The 13232-nt window shown below is 47.5% G+C and overlaps 1 protein-coding gene across 2 annotated transcripts in view; it reads left to right on the top strand.

Moving 5' to 3' along the window:
* Positions 1 to 1350: 1350 nt before the first annotated feature.
* The window catches only part of ST3GAL5 (ST3 beta-galactoside alpha-2,3-sialyltransferase 5), a 50018-nt gene continuing 38136 nt past the window's right edge, over positions 1351 to 13232 (top strand). The window contains exon 1 of one of the 2 annotated variants that reach the window (XM_017536615.1): positions 1351 to 1573. In XM_017536615.1, coding sequence (XP_017392104.1) covers positions 1492 to 1573 — 82 coding nt within the window. In that variant the 5' untranslated portion in view covers positions 1351 to 1491. The remainder of the gene's footprint in view (positions 1574 to 13232) is intronic. The other variant, XM_037741360.1, reaches the window with a different exon arrangement.

Below are 13232 nucleotides of genomic sequence, written 5' to 3'. Positions count from 1 at the left end.
AGGTTGGATATGTTCGTCTTCTCATTTTCAGGAACGCCCTGCTGGAGTGTAGTGGCAATCTCAGCTCACTGCAACCTCTGCCTTCCAGGTTCAACGGATTCTCCTGCCTCAGCCTCCGGAGTAGCTGGGACTACAGGTAAGAGCCACCTCGCCCAGCTAATTTTTGAATTTTTAGCAGAGACGGGATTTCCCCATGTTGGCCAGCTGGTCTTGAACTCCTAACTTCAGGTGATTAGCCCATCTCAGCCTCCCAAAGTGCTGGGATTACAGGCGCGAGCCACCGGGCGGGCCACCACTTTACCTTCCTTTTGTTATTGTTGTTTCCTTCACACTCCAACATAAGTTGTCATGCTAGTACACCACTTTACTTTCTTAATAAACTTGCTTTTACTTTGCACTGTGGACTTGCCCTGAATTCTTTCTTGCATGAGATCCAAGAACCCTCTCTTGGGGTCTAGATCGGGACCCCTTTCCTGTAACACATGGGCCTTGGGCTGCTCTCCAAGAGTAAGAGGGCAAGGTACTGAGCATTCTTGCCGCTGTCGCTGACCCGGGCAGCTGCTTCGCCTGGCTAGCCTTGGCCAACTTACCGGATTTAAATCGCCTAGTGACAGCTTTTCCTCCAATATTTTCGAAATGCTCCCAATGTCTTCACGTTAGAACAATTCAGATACAGTCTTACGGTTAAACCCTTTTGGGATTTGTGAAAGTAGAGTCCTCCCACCGTTTACTTTGCAACGCTTTGGCCCCAACCTGGATCACCCAGGCAGCACATTTTTTCCGGCACCCCCGCCCCCACCGAGGGAAGAACAGAGACATCTCCAAACCAGCGGCCTTGCGCCAAGTTGTTACAAAATAGAGCAACGAGCTCCCGGTTTATGCAAACATATTTGGCTCCGTGTCTAGGATCTTCTTTTTCAAACCCATAAGGGGATCACAGACACACGGCCGCGGTGCTGTGTCTGCCCGTCTGAAAGGAAGTTCTGCAAGCCGACCGACTTCATTGGCTTCACTGGGGTCGGGTCGAAAGCACCGGAAAGTTACAAGCGCACAGTATATGCTCAGCTGTGTTCAAGAAATAGCCTATTGATCATTGCCTTAAGCTTTGTTTCCTATCTATTTTTTTTTAATTTTAACGAATATTTATGTTTTTACAAACTGTATATCATTTCCTCTCCAGAGCCTAGCGGGTCTTGCCCCAGCCCGGCCTCCGCCCCGCGTGCGTACCCGTAGGGGGCGTCCTGGTTCCGCAGCTCCTACAGCTTCGTAGGGCGGAGGGGCCCGTGCGCCCGGGGCCGGGCCGCAGCCGAGGCATCGTGTTCTCCGATTGGCTGTCCGCTCTTCGTGACGACAGGTCCCGCCCCCGCGCCCCTCCTCCGCATCCGCGCGGGGGAGCGGCGGCCCTGGGCTGAATGGGCGCGAGCGCTGCGCCGGGGGCGGGCGGGGGCGCGGGGTCCGGGGTTGGCGGCAGGCCGGAGCCCCCTCCCTAGTATGCGGACGAAGGCGGCGGGCGGCGCGCAGCGGCGTCCCCTGCAACCGCGGACCGAGACAGCTGCGGCACCTGCTGGCCGAGGTACATGGCGCAGCCCCCTCCTCGGCGTCACGGGGGCCTGTGGGCTGGGGGCTGCGGCGGCGACCTGTCTCTGCCCGGCCTCGCTGGTCGCTGCGTTTCCGCCTAAACGCCGCGGGCAGCTTCCAGAGCACGGCGCCCCCAGGCTAGCCCGGCCGGGGCGCTGGCCGATGGTCGTGGTCCCGGGCCGTGTGGACCGGGCGGGGGGCGCCGCGGCCCGCGCAGGTGTGGACGCGGTGGAGGGCGGGGCGGACCGCTGGGTGTCGGGTCCGGCCTCAGTGGCCCTGTCCCCACTGCTTTCCGCAGCAGCTCTGGATTTAATTCATTGCTGGAAGCTTCGGAGCCAACAGAAGCGAGTTAACGCATTTTCCTGGGATGGGTTTAGGGGACCCCCTGCATGGTTGCTACCAGCTCCCGAAACCGCTCTCTGCATCCATCCGGGAGGCGTGATGTGGGGCCGCTGGTAGAAATTTGCCGGTGACCTTCCCTGCACCCTCTCTGCAGCCAGCCCTGCGGAGAAGACAGGTTTTGGCGACCTTTTTGTTTCTTCTGAATTGTAGCCGTGGCTTGACGCGGGCATGCATTCACTGTATGCCCTGCGTGTGTAAGTAACGCAGGGTTTTCCAAGAGCATCCCGGAGGAGCCCTGCCCCACACCAGTTGGGTGACCTTGGCAGACACTGATCCCCCTGTGGGGCTCGGGCTCTTGGTCACTCCTGGGAGGCTTACCCTGCAGATGATCGAGGTCCCTTCCAGTCCCCAGGTTTTTCTAATCATGAAAAATACGTTTCGAGGGTAGAGGGTCCTGCAGAATTATTAGCTGACTCAGACGACAAATTTGATATCCTCATGTCTTAATTCATGTATGCGGCCTTTGCTTAATTAGGCATCGTTCACTTAAAGGGGAAAATGGTTTTATGTGCTGCGCTTCATCTGGCACCGGTGGTTGCTTGCTCTTCGTGCCAGGGCCTTGCCACGGCCGTGCTGGGTGTCACAGAGGAAGGAGACTCATCTCCTGCCCTCTGGTGTTTAGCTGCCCTCCCCTGGGCTTATGGCTGCTAATCCTTTTCCCAGAAACTGCTGGCTCCAACACAGTTCTGCTGCATGAAGGGGCACAGTCTTGAATACAGTCAGAACAGGTTGTGGTTTCTCTTGTGTAACCCTGAGAGCTTGACAGCTTCGAGGAGTGTCTAACATTGCTAGTCATAGAGCCTGGAAGCACCTGAATTCCAGCTGTCACTTCAAGAAGGAGAGATTCATACTAACTGCGAGAGCATGTAACCAGCATGTCCTGAGTCTTTCACCCGTGTGCCTGTTACATGGGTGCTGCTGTTTTTGTAAGATGAAATGACGCTTAGATATTCTTAGTTGTGATTAGCATTTCTTCGTCAGGCAAGAAGAGAAACAGGTGCGATGGGAAGGCATGAAGGGGCTTGTAGAAGAGTGAGAGGGCTGGCAAACATAAATTCTGAAACCTCACATTTATGACTATTTGGAAAATTCTTACAATTTTGACATAAATTGTAGATTCTTGCATGTTATCAAAATAGATTGGGGATGATTGTTAAGGATATATCCATGGCAGAATAAGAACACACTCTTTGTTCTTTGGTTTGCCTCCTCTAGTTCTTCCCTGCTTGCCTTGTGGGACTATTTGCAGCAGTGAGGGCAATTTATCTAGCGGGTTGGCTCTTGGAAGGCAGTGAATGAAAAGAGGTTGGGGAGTCCTCTATGGGAGTCCATTCCTGGTCCTGGGGGGCTCAGGTGGCTGTGTTGGAGCCAGCAGTTCCTGGGAGAAGGGATAAGGCTTGCCTTCCACACCCTACTGGTTCCTGAGGAGCGATCTAATCTGCACTGCCTGTGGACACAGTGCCAGAGGGCATGCTCCGCTTTTTTAGTCTAGTTGGGAAGCTTCGGCAAAGGTAAAACAGTTGGGAATACACATACTTTAATGATGCTCCGAGCTCCCTAACTGCTGAGGAAGGAAAAGCAAGGCCGGATCAGTGTGGGTGGCATAAGTTAGCAAAGGCATGCAAAGAGGGGTGAATCACAGGCCTGGTATGGGAGGAAACCATAAATATGATGGTGACACGCAGGCTAGCCCAGGAGAGAGCCAGCTTAAGCACATGTGCAGAGGAGAAGCAAGTGAAATGCATAAGGGAGCAGGAGAAAAATCAGTTTTGAGGCTTCAAGGACACTGCCAGGCTTGTCTTATCTGAACACCAGACAGACAAAGCTTTATTATTATTATTATTTTTAGATATAGCATAGATACTAGGAAAGTAGACATACCCTAAGTGTCCCGTTCAATGAATTTTCCAAACTGAACATGCCCATATACTCGCACTGAGATTAAGAAACAGACCTGGCTGGGACCCTGGGAGCCCCCCATGTGTCGTTCTCTGGTCGCAGCCTCCCCGAGGATCAGCCTTGAACTCCTGGACTCAAGCAATCCTCCTTCCTTAGCCTCCTCTGTAGCTGAGACTACAGACGCACACCACTAGACCCAGCTAATTTGTTTATTTGATTTTTGTAGAGATGGCTCCCACCATGTTGTCCAGGCTGGTCTCCAACTCCTGACCTCAAGCCATTCTCCCACATTGGCCTTCCAAAGCACTGAGATTGCAGGCAAAGCAACTGTGCCCAGCTAGTATATGTCTTCTTTCCTTAAGCATTGAGTTTCTGAGAGTCACTCATGATGTTGCCCGTAGTTGAAGCATATTCACTCTCATTGCTGATGGGGCCATCAGGAGAATAAACAATATTCATGTATGGTATATTGTCACGTATTGTCTGTGAACATTTGGGCAGTTTCCAGCATTTGTCTGTTACAGATGGTGCCGCCGTGACCACTCTAGTGTCTGGCTTTGGTACATATGTGTATGCATTTCTGATAGGTCTGTACCTAGGGAGTGGTATTGCTGTTTTGGGAGCCTTGGACACAGCTATTTTATTTCAGTTTTGGTTTGACCATGTTGGTAGTTCCTCACTATTAGCTGATGAGGGTGACAGTTCTATGGAGACTGGGGCAGGAATCAGGAGTACTCTGGCAGTCAGGATCAGTTTCTACCTAGCTATGTATGGTGTCAGTAAGTGCAGTCACCTCTAGGCCCCAGCCTCCCAGTGGGCCAGGCCGCAGAGCAAGCTGGGCTGTGGGGAACCGTCAGCTCCTTAAGAGCCTCTGACTTAAGGGAAGAGTTTCTCTGGTGAAACAGCCTGGCTTGGTCTCAACTCCCACCCTTCTTGCTGCAAGCAAACCCCTCTTCTCTGAGCTCTCTTCATACTGTACTTTCTATACTTTATGTCTACTTCTCTGGCCTGCTTTCTCTGCATTTCTGCTAAAAGTTATCCATGACCTAGGGGAAAAGTCTATTTCTTTTTTTTTTTTTTTTTTTTTTTGAGACGGAGTTTCCTGCATGTTACCCAGGCTGGTGTGCAATGGCGCGATCTCGGCTCACCGCAACCTCCGCCTCCTGGGTTCAGGCAATTCTCCTGCCTCAGCTTCCTGAGTAGCTGGGATTACAGGCACGCACCACCATGCCCAGCTAATTTTTTGTATTTTTAATAGAGATGGGGTTTCACCATGTTGACCAGGATGGTCTCGATCTCTTGACCTCATGATCCACCCACCTCGGCCTCCCAAAGTGCTGGGATTACAGGCTTGAGCCACCGCGCCCGGCCAAAAGTCTATTTCTTATTTGGGTTTTTGACGCCATGTAAAACATTTTTGTTGTCCTGTTATTACAGCATGGAAAAATATTCAGGATTAAGTTCTTGAATGGCTCACCAACTCCTATACCCATGAATTCGTTCCTTTTTTCCTTTAATTTTTAAGAGCTGGAATTGTAACAGTTAAATACCATGTGATAGGATGGGATCAGTTTGATAGAAACAACAGATTAGAAAGGCCTACTTTGGTGGAATAGTACTTCTGTCTTTTGACTATTAAGGCTGTTTTTAAGACCATGTCTTTTTCATAATTCAGGGCTGATGTGTATTGAGTTCTGAGCAGAGGTAGTTTTTCTGTTACACGTGCCATTTCTTCCTTGGCCTCCCTCTCTCCTCCTTCGCCTCTGCTTTTTCGTCCTCTTCTGCCTTATTCTCCACCCACTTTTTGCTTTTCATAAAAATCTTATTCTTATCTCTAATCTATACCCCAGCAGAAGCGAGGAGGACACGTGCAGCCTCTGATACGCTCTCTGTTTGCTTATCACTTTCTGCAGTCCAGTTGTTGCCACCCAGGACTTGGGGATTGGTGTGGGCTTCTTGCTCATCCTTCATCTAGACCAGCACTGTCCAACTGAAATATAACCTGAGCCACATGTCTAATTTTATATTTTCTAGTAACTACATTTTAAAAATGGAAAAGAAACAGGTGGATCAAAGTTTCAGTTTCCCAAAAAGTTTCCATTTCTAAACTCTTATGCACCTCATAACACAGCTACACACTGTAAATTTTTAATGAGCTACTTTATATTCTGCTTTTCACACTAAGTCTGTTCCCTGCCTGCCCCCACAAATGAACCCACAAGCTACAAAACATAGATAGGACAGAAAGAAATCAATGCTTTCCTACTCACCTGATTCTCATCTATCGTAGACATGTTATATATAGTAAACAATGTAATTTTCACCACAGCCCTGTGTGTTTGGTGCCATTATAATCCCCATTTTGTAAAGGAGGGTGAGGAACAGAGATTAAGATGCCATAGGGGTCTGAGCTGGGTTCAGACTCAGGCAGCCTGGCCTGGAGGTAGTAAATGAGGCTGTCATATCCATGTCTTTGCAGTCTGTAACAGCTACTGGTGAAATTGGTGAGGATGATCTCAGGGGCCTAAGATGGTTCCGTCCTGTCAGGTGAGTGTGCTCCTAGCAGTGCTGTCATCACTTGCTTGGAGCTCCATCGCAGCCTCCTAACTGGTACTGCCTCGTGAGAGGATATCTCCGTCTCCAGTCCAGCCTCGAGAGAGGCCTCCAAAATTCCAGTTTAAACTACCACACCACCAGTTGCTCCCTTTTATTCCTAGAGTAAAACTGCAGCCTCCTGCGGCATGAACTGCTTGCTTTTCTAGTGTCTCAGGGTGCTGTTCCCTCCTGGGTAGACCCTTTAGGCACACTGCACTTGGCATTCTACCATCCTTCCCTACTGTCTGGCCCTGCTCCCAAGGCACCTGCCTCTCATCACACTCCAGTTCCTGTTCAGGCCTGGGCAGAAACATTCTTTCCTCTGGGAAGCCTTTCCTAAGACACACATTGTATTAGTCCGTTTTCACCCTGCTGATAAACACATACCCCAGACTGGGCAATTAACAAAAGAAAGAGGTTTAATTGGACTTACCGTTCCACATGGCTGGGGAAGGTCTCACAGTCATGGGGAAGGTCTCACAATCATGGCGGAAGGTAAAAGGCACTTCTTACATCGCAGTGGCAAGAGAGAAGGAGGAAGAAGCAAAAGTGGAAACCCCTGATAAACCCATCAGATCTCAGGAGATTTATTCACTATCACGAGAATAGACGGGAAAGACCAGCCCTCATGATTCAATTACCTCCCCCTGGGTCCCTCCCACAGCATGTGAGAATGCTGGGAGATAGTTAAAGTTGAGATTTGGGTTGGGACACAGCCAAACCTATCATTCCACCCCTGACCCCTCCAAATTTCATGTCCTCACATTTCAAAACTAATCATGCCTTCCCAACATTCCCCTAAAGGCTTAACTCATTTCAGCATTAACTCAGAAATCCACAGTCCAGAGTCTTACCTGAGACAAGCCAAGTCCCTTCTGCCTATGAGCCTGTAAAATCAAAAGCAAGTTAGCTACTTCCTAGATATAGTATGGGTACTGGCATTGGGACAGCCATTCCAAATGGGAGAAACTAGCCAAAACAAATATAGGCCCCATGCAAGTTTGAAATCCATCGAAGCAATCAAATCTTTTTTTTTTTTTTTTTGAGACAGAGTCTCTGTTGCCCAGGCTGGAGTGCAGTGGCTTGCAATCTCAGCTCACTGCAGCCTCTGCGTCCTGGGTTCAAGCGATTCTCCTGCCTCAGCCTCCTGAGTAGCTGGGATTACAGGTGCCTGTCACCATGCCCAGCTAATTTTTTTTTGTATTTTTAGTAGAGATGGGGTTTCACCATGTTGGCCAGGCTAGTCTTGAACTTCTGACCTCAAGTGATCCACCTACCTCAGCCTCCCAAAATGCTAGGATATAGATGTGAGCTTACCGTGCCTGGCCCAAATCTTAAAGTTCCAGAATGACTTCCTTTGACTCCATGTCTTGCATCCAGGTCACGCTGATGCGAGTGGTGACTTCCCATGGTTTTGGGCAACTCTGCCTCTGTGGCTTTGCAGGGTACAGCCTCCCTTCCAGCTGCTTTCGTGGGCTGGTGTTAAGTGTCTGTGACTTTTCCAGGCGCACGGTGCAATCTGTCAGTAGATCTACCATCCTGGGGTCTGGAGGATGGTGGCCTTCTTCTCACAGCTCCACTAGGCAGTGCCCTAGTAGGGACTCTGTGTGGGGGCTCAGACCCCACATTTCCCTTCCACAGTACCCTAGCAGAGGTTCTCCATGAGGGCCGTTGCCCTGCAGCAAACTTTTGCCTGGGCATCCAGGCATTTCCATACATCTTCTGAAATCTAGGTGGAGGTTCCCAATCCTGAGTTGTTGACTTCTGTGCACCCGAATAATCAACACCACAAGGAAGCTGCCAAGACTTGGGGCTTCCACCCTCTGAAGCGACAGCCTAAGCTGTCTTTTGGCCCTTTTCAGTCATGGCTGGAGTGGCTGGGACACTGGGCACCAAGTCCCTAGGCTGCACACAGCATGAGGACCCTGGGCCTGGCCCATGAAACCACTTTTTCCTCCTAGCTATCCAGGCCTGTGATGGGAGGGACTGCCATGAAAGTCTCTGTCATGGCCTGGAGACATTTTTCCCATGGTCTTGGGGATTAACATTAGGCTCCTTGCTACTTATGCAAATTTCTGCAGCCGGCTTGAATTTCTCCCAGAAAATAGGGTTTTCTTTTCTGTAGCACAATTAGGCTGCAAATTTTCTGAACTTTTATGCTCTGTTCCCCTTTTAAAACTGAATGCCTTTAACCGCACCCAAGTCACCTCTTGACTGTTTTGTTGCTTAGAAATCTTCCACTAGATACCCTAAATCATCTATCTCAAGTTCAAAGTTCCACACATTTCTACGGCAGGGGCGAAATGCCTCCAGTCTCTTTGCTAAAACATAACAAGAGTTACTTTGCTCCAGTTCTCAACATGTTCCTCATCTCCATCTGAGACCACCTCAGACTGGATTATTATTGTCCATGTTGCTCTCAGCATTTTGGGCAAATCCATTCAACAAGTCTCTAGGAAATTCCAAATTTTCCCACGTTTTCCTGTCTTTTTCTGAGCCCTTCAAACTATTCCAATCTCTCTGCCTGTTTCCCAGTTCTAAAGTAGCTTCCACATTTTCAGGTATCTTTTCAGCAATGCCCCACTCTATTGGTACCAATTTACTGTGTTAGTCCGTTTTCATGCTGCTGATAAAGACATATCCAAGACTGGGAAATTTACGATAGAAAGAGGTTTAATTGGACTTATATTTCCACATGGCTGGGGAATGTCTCACAATCATGGTGGAGGACAAAAGGCACTTCTTACTAGCATTGGCAAGAGAGAATGCAGAAGAAGCAAAAACAGAAACCCCTGATAAACCCATCAGATCTCGTGAGATTTATTTAGTATCACGAGAATAGCACAGGAAAGACCAGCCCCCATGATTCAATTACCTCCCCCTGGGTCCCTCCCACAACACATGGGAATTCTGGGAGATACAATTCAAGTTTAGATTTGGGCGGGGACACAGCCAAACCATATCACACATACATCCCAGATCTTCTGAAACATCATCTGACATTCTGCCCTCATGTCCAACATAGATAAGTTAAAATAGACCTACTTGTCTGTTATTTAAAATAAGATTATGAGAGTTTTTTTTGTTTTGTTTTATTTTTTGAGACAGTCTTGCTCTGTCGCTCAGGCTGGAGTACAGTGGCACCATCTCAGCTCACTGCAACCTCAGCCTCCCTGGATCAAGCAATTCTCCTATCTCAGCCTCCTGAGTGGCTGGGACTACAGGTGCATGCCACCATGCCCAGCTAACTTTTAGTAGAGACAGGGTTTTGCCATGCTGGTCAGGCTGGTCTTGAACTCCTGACCTAAGGTGATCCACCTGTCTTGGCTTCCCAAAGTGCTGGAATTACAGGCATGGGCCACCATGCCCGGCCTATGAGAGCTTTTTGAAGAAGGGACAGTGTGTGTTTCTTATTGCTGTCTTCCCAGGCACATACTCTCATCTGATCAAAAATGGGTTGTATAATTATGTCTGTTGGGGAGCATGCCCAAATGCTGGTTTCCCAGAATTTTGGAACCAAGAATAAAAGAGATGTGATTGGGGTGTAAAATCCTTCATGTGTTTTAGTTAGACCTAAATATATGTTGTTGGTTTTAGAAATGGAAACATAACTTGTTCTGAGTTTTAAGCAGCCCAAACAAAATCTCCCTTTGTCTCCTGTGCAATTCCTCCCTCTCCTGCCAACCCTGAATTGCCAGGTCCTGCCAGACTCTGGGCTGTCACTGTCCCAGTCACTGTCCTGCCCATTCCTTTTCTAGGGTCATTACTATTTTTTGATTTGGGGCTTTCTATGACGTCCTGTTCTTCCGTTCCTATAAGACATATATGATTACTGAATACCGTGGGTTATTGGAAAAACTGCCTGGCAAATTCCCTACCTTTCCTTCCCCACCCACCTGTCCAGCTGTTCCCTGAGGAATATTTCTAAGGTCCTGCTTGGTGACATCACTTTTATGCTCCAAAACCTTAAGAACTTTTACCCTTAAACTTTTGGGGCAGTGAGATCTTGATTATTTTAGTATTTGCCCACAGGCTTTCCCATCATCTGATACCCTGTGTTCCCCATTCTGCTCAAGTTTAGGGAAAAGCCCACATTGGAGCCTGTGGGTACTGGGTCCCAGAATTGCTTTTTGTTAACTGTCAGTTCTGCCTTCGCTTTCTCCTATTAAGTATTATTATTCAGCCCAACTACTTGTATGTCCTTTGGGTTAAGAGGGAAATATTCCATTAAACATTCAGCTTCTAGATTTGCTTTATTTGTGCCCTTTATGGGGTTGCCACGGAGCTGTTCTCTCTAGCACACTCTGTGTATATAATGTGCTGTCACACAGGCCCATCGCAGGAGAGCCACTCTGTAAAAGCTTGGTGGGACCCCGAGGGGAGGGGGAGTTCTAGGGGCAGTTTCTTCAGTTTACCCCTAGTGTCATGTCTTGCTCCCTTTGGCCTCTTTCTCTTTGAGGGACACGTCTACCTTTGCCATTAAATCATCTTGAGAAATAGTAACATTTGGAGCCTTCTTGCATACCTTCTCTCCTCTGCCTTCCGTCTTTAGCTACCTGAATTTGTTACACAGGATGGATCTTGGCTGGCCCAGTGCTACAATAATAGCCCCTCCTGGCTTGGTCACCAAGTTCTGTGGCACCTTCCTCCTCCATGTCTCTTAGTTGGCCACCTTCTGGCTTTACTGGCTGTAGCTCAGCTCCTCCATCACCCCTCACTGCACTGATCTCAGTGGTCTTTTAACCACCCCATTCCTTGGCCTCTTTCATCCCAGTATGAGCTCACCACTCTCCTACTTAAGAACCACTTAGGGCCCTCATCCTTTGTATAACTTAAGAGGGTCTGGTTCATTCCTAGCTGCACCTTCTACCCACTCTTCCCCAGGCCCGCTGTAATCTGGCCCAGCACACACCTGTCTCTGTGTGTCTGGCATTACCTTCCTTCTGTCTGGAATGCTGCCTTCTCTCTCTGTCCTGTCTCTGAAGTCTTAGTCATTCTTCAAGGACCCATTCATACATCACCTCCTCAGGGAAGCCTCCCTGATTTCCTCTGATGGAGCCTGTGGTTTCCTGCCCAGGATGCGAAAGGCATACTGTAGCTGCTCTATGACAGCATTATTTGGTATTTTGAGTATTTAGGCATTTTCAGTTTTCCTTGCTGGATTACTCATTTACAGAGGAAAGGGGTTGTGTCTTACTTATTTTTATATTCCCAGTGCCTGGTGTATGGAAGATGCTTATGAAATTTTTATTTAAAGGATTGTTAGGTAAACAAAGGAAATTATCCAACAAAACAGACCAGCCCTTCTCAGTGTTCTATAAGAGACTCGTGCCGCAGTACTGTCAGGCACCCATTGTATGTTATGAATTAACTTCACTCCTTGCTTCTGGAATGATTCTAGTTATAGATCATTCCTGGGAGAATTGAGAAAAATTGATTCTGTTTTGTAGGACTTCATTTTCGAGTGGAATGCACCTTAAATGAGGTTGGTGTCAATAGCATGATCACCATCATGATAATGTATCTATGCAAAGAACAGAGGCTGTTAGAACACAGACCAGAATATTAACAGTGGGTATCACTGGGTTGCAAGATAACAGTGATTTTTAAATGTTCTTTGTGTTTTTATATTATTTTCTGAAATTTCTACTTGTGCGCCAACAGGGTTTTAAAAATATTTCTTGGATAAGGCAAATTAGAGTTTCTACACCTGTTTCTACACCTGGTCATCAGTTGAGAGGAGAGTTTTTGCTTTTAAATGTAGCTCCTCCCTACATTGTGTCACAGTAAGCTGGGAATTACCAAGCTGAGCCACGCAGCATTGACCTTGGAAAATCAAGCATTGGTATGAGAATGACTCCAGTGGTTAGCTTTCTGGACTTGGATATCTCTTCTTGCCGCCACTAGACACTGAATTGATAGGCTAAGTTTCTAGCAGACATGGAAGCACCAATAGAGAAATTACCATACTCCCACCTCATATATACTGTATTCTCAAAAGCAAATCTAGAGGGTTTTTTTTTTTCGTAATACCTAAGAGTGAACATAAGTGGGGGTTACTCAAATTAAGTCTGATAGAAGAATTACATGTCAATTTTTGTTCATCACCTACTACTGCTTTATCCAGTCCTGGTTTCATTCCTGAGGTTTGAATTTGTTTGACTCCACACAGTCATATCCTTCTCCCGCAAGAATCCACCAGCGGGTACTGAAACACATAGATTTGATGATAAACAGGATATCTACTTAGTCTCTGAGTATCTCCCGTCAAGTCACTTATTAATTATGAAGGGAAAGTAGTTGACGGTGGAAAAACCCGGCTTCTACCACCTTAACCCTTAATCAAATCAACAACACATGCCTCCTGAGAAATGCTTTGAGAAGGGCACAGGGTCACTTCTGTGATATTCCAGCCAAAAAATGCGTAACTTGAATCTAATCATGAAGAAACATTAGACAAACTCCATTTGAGGATATTCTACAAAATAATTGGCCTGTACTCTTCAAAAATGCCAAGGTCATGAAAGATAAAGGAACTGTTTCAGATTATAGAAGGCTAAAGGAACATGACAGTGAATGCCAAATGATCCTAGACTGGACCCTGGAACAGAAAATAACATATATTCTTGCTGTTTTTGTTCTAAGGCCATCACTGGGACTAGGGGAGAAATTTGTGTAAGTTCTTTAGATTGGATATCAGTACTGAATCTATGTTAATTTCCTAATTATTATGTTGTGCTTGTATAAAAGTTTTGTCT

Source organism: Cebus imitator, unplaced genomic scaffold (genome assembly GCF_001604975.1).
Source record: "Cebus imitator isolate Cc_AM_T3 unplaced genomic scaffold, Cebus_imitator-1.0 Scaffold99, whole genome shotgun sequence".
Taxonomy (NCBI): Eukaryota; Metazoa; Chordata; class Mammalia; order Primates; family Cebidae; genus Cebus; species Cebus imitator.
This window is presented reverse-complemented; position numbering and strand designations above follow the sequence as displayed.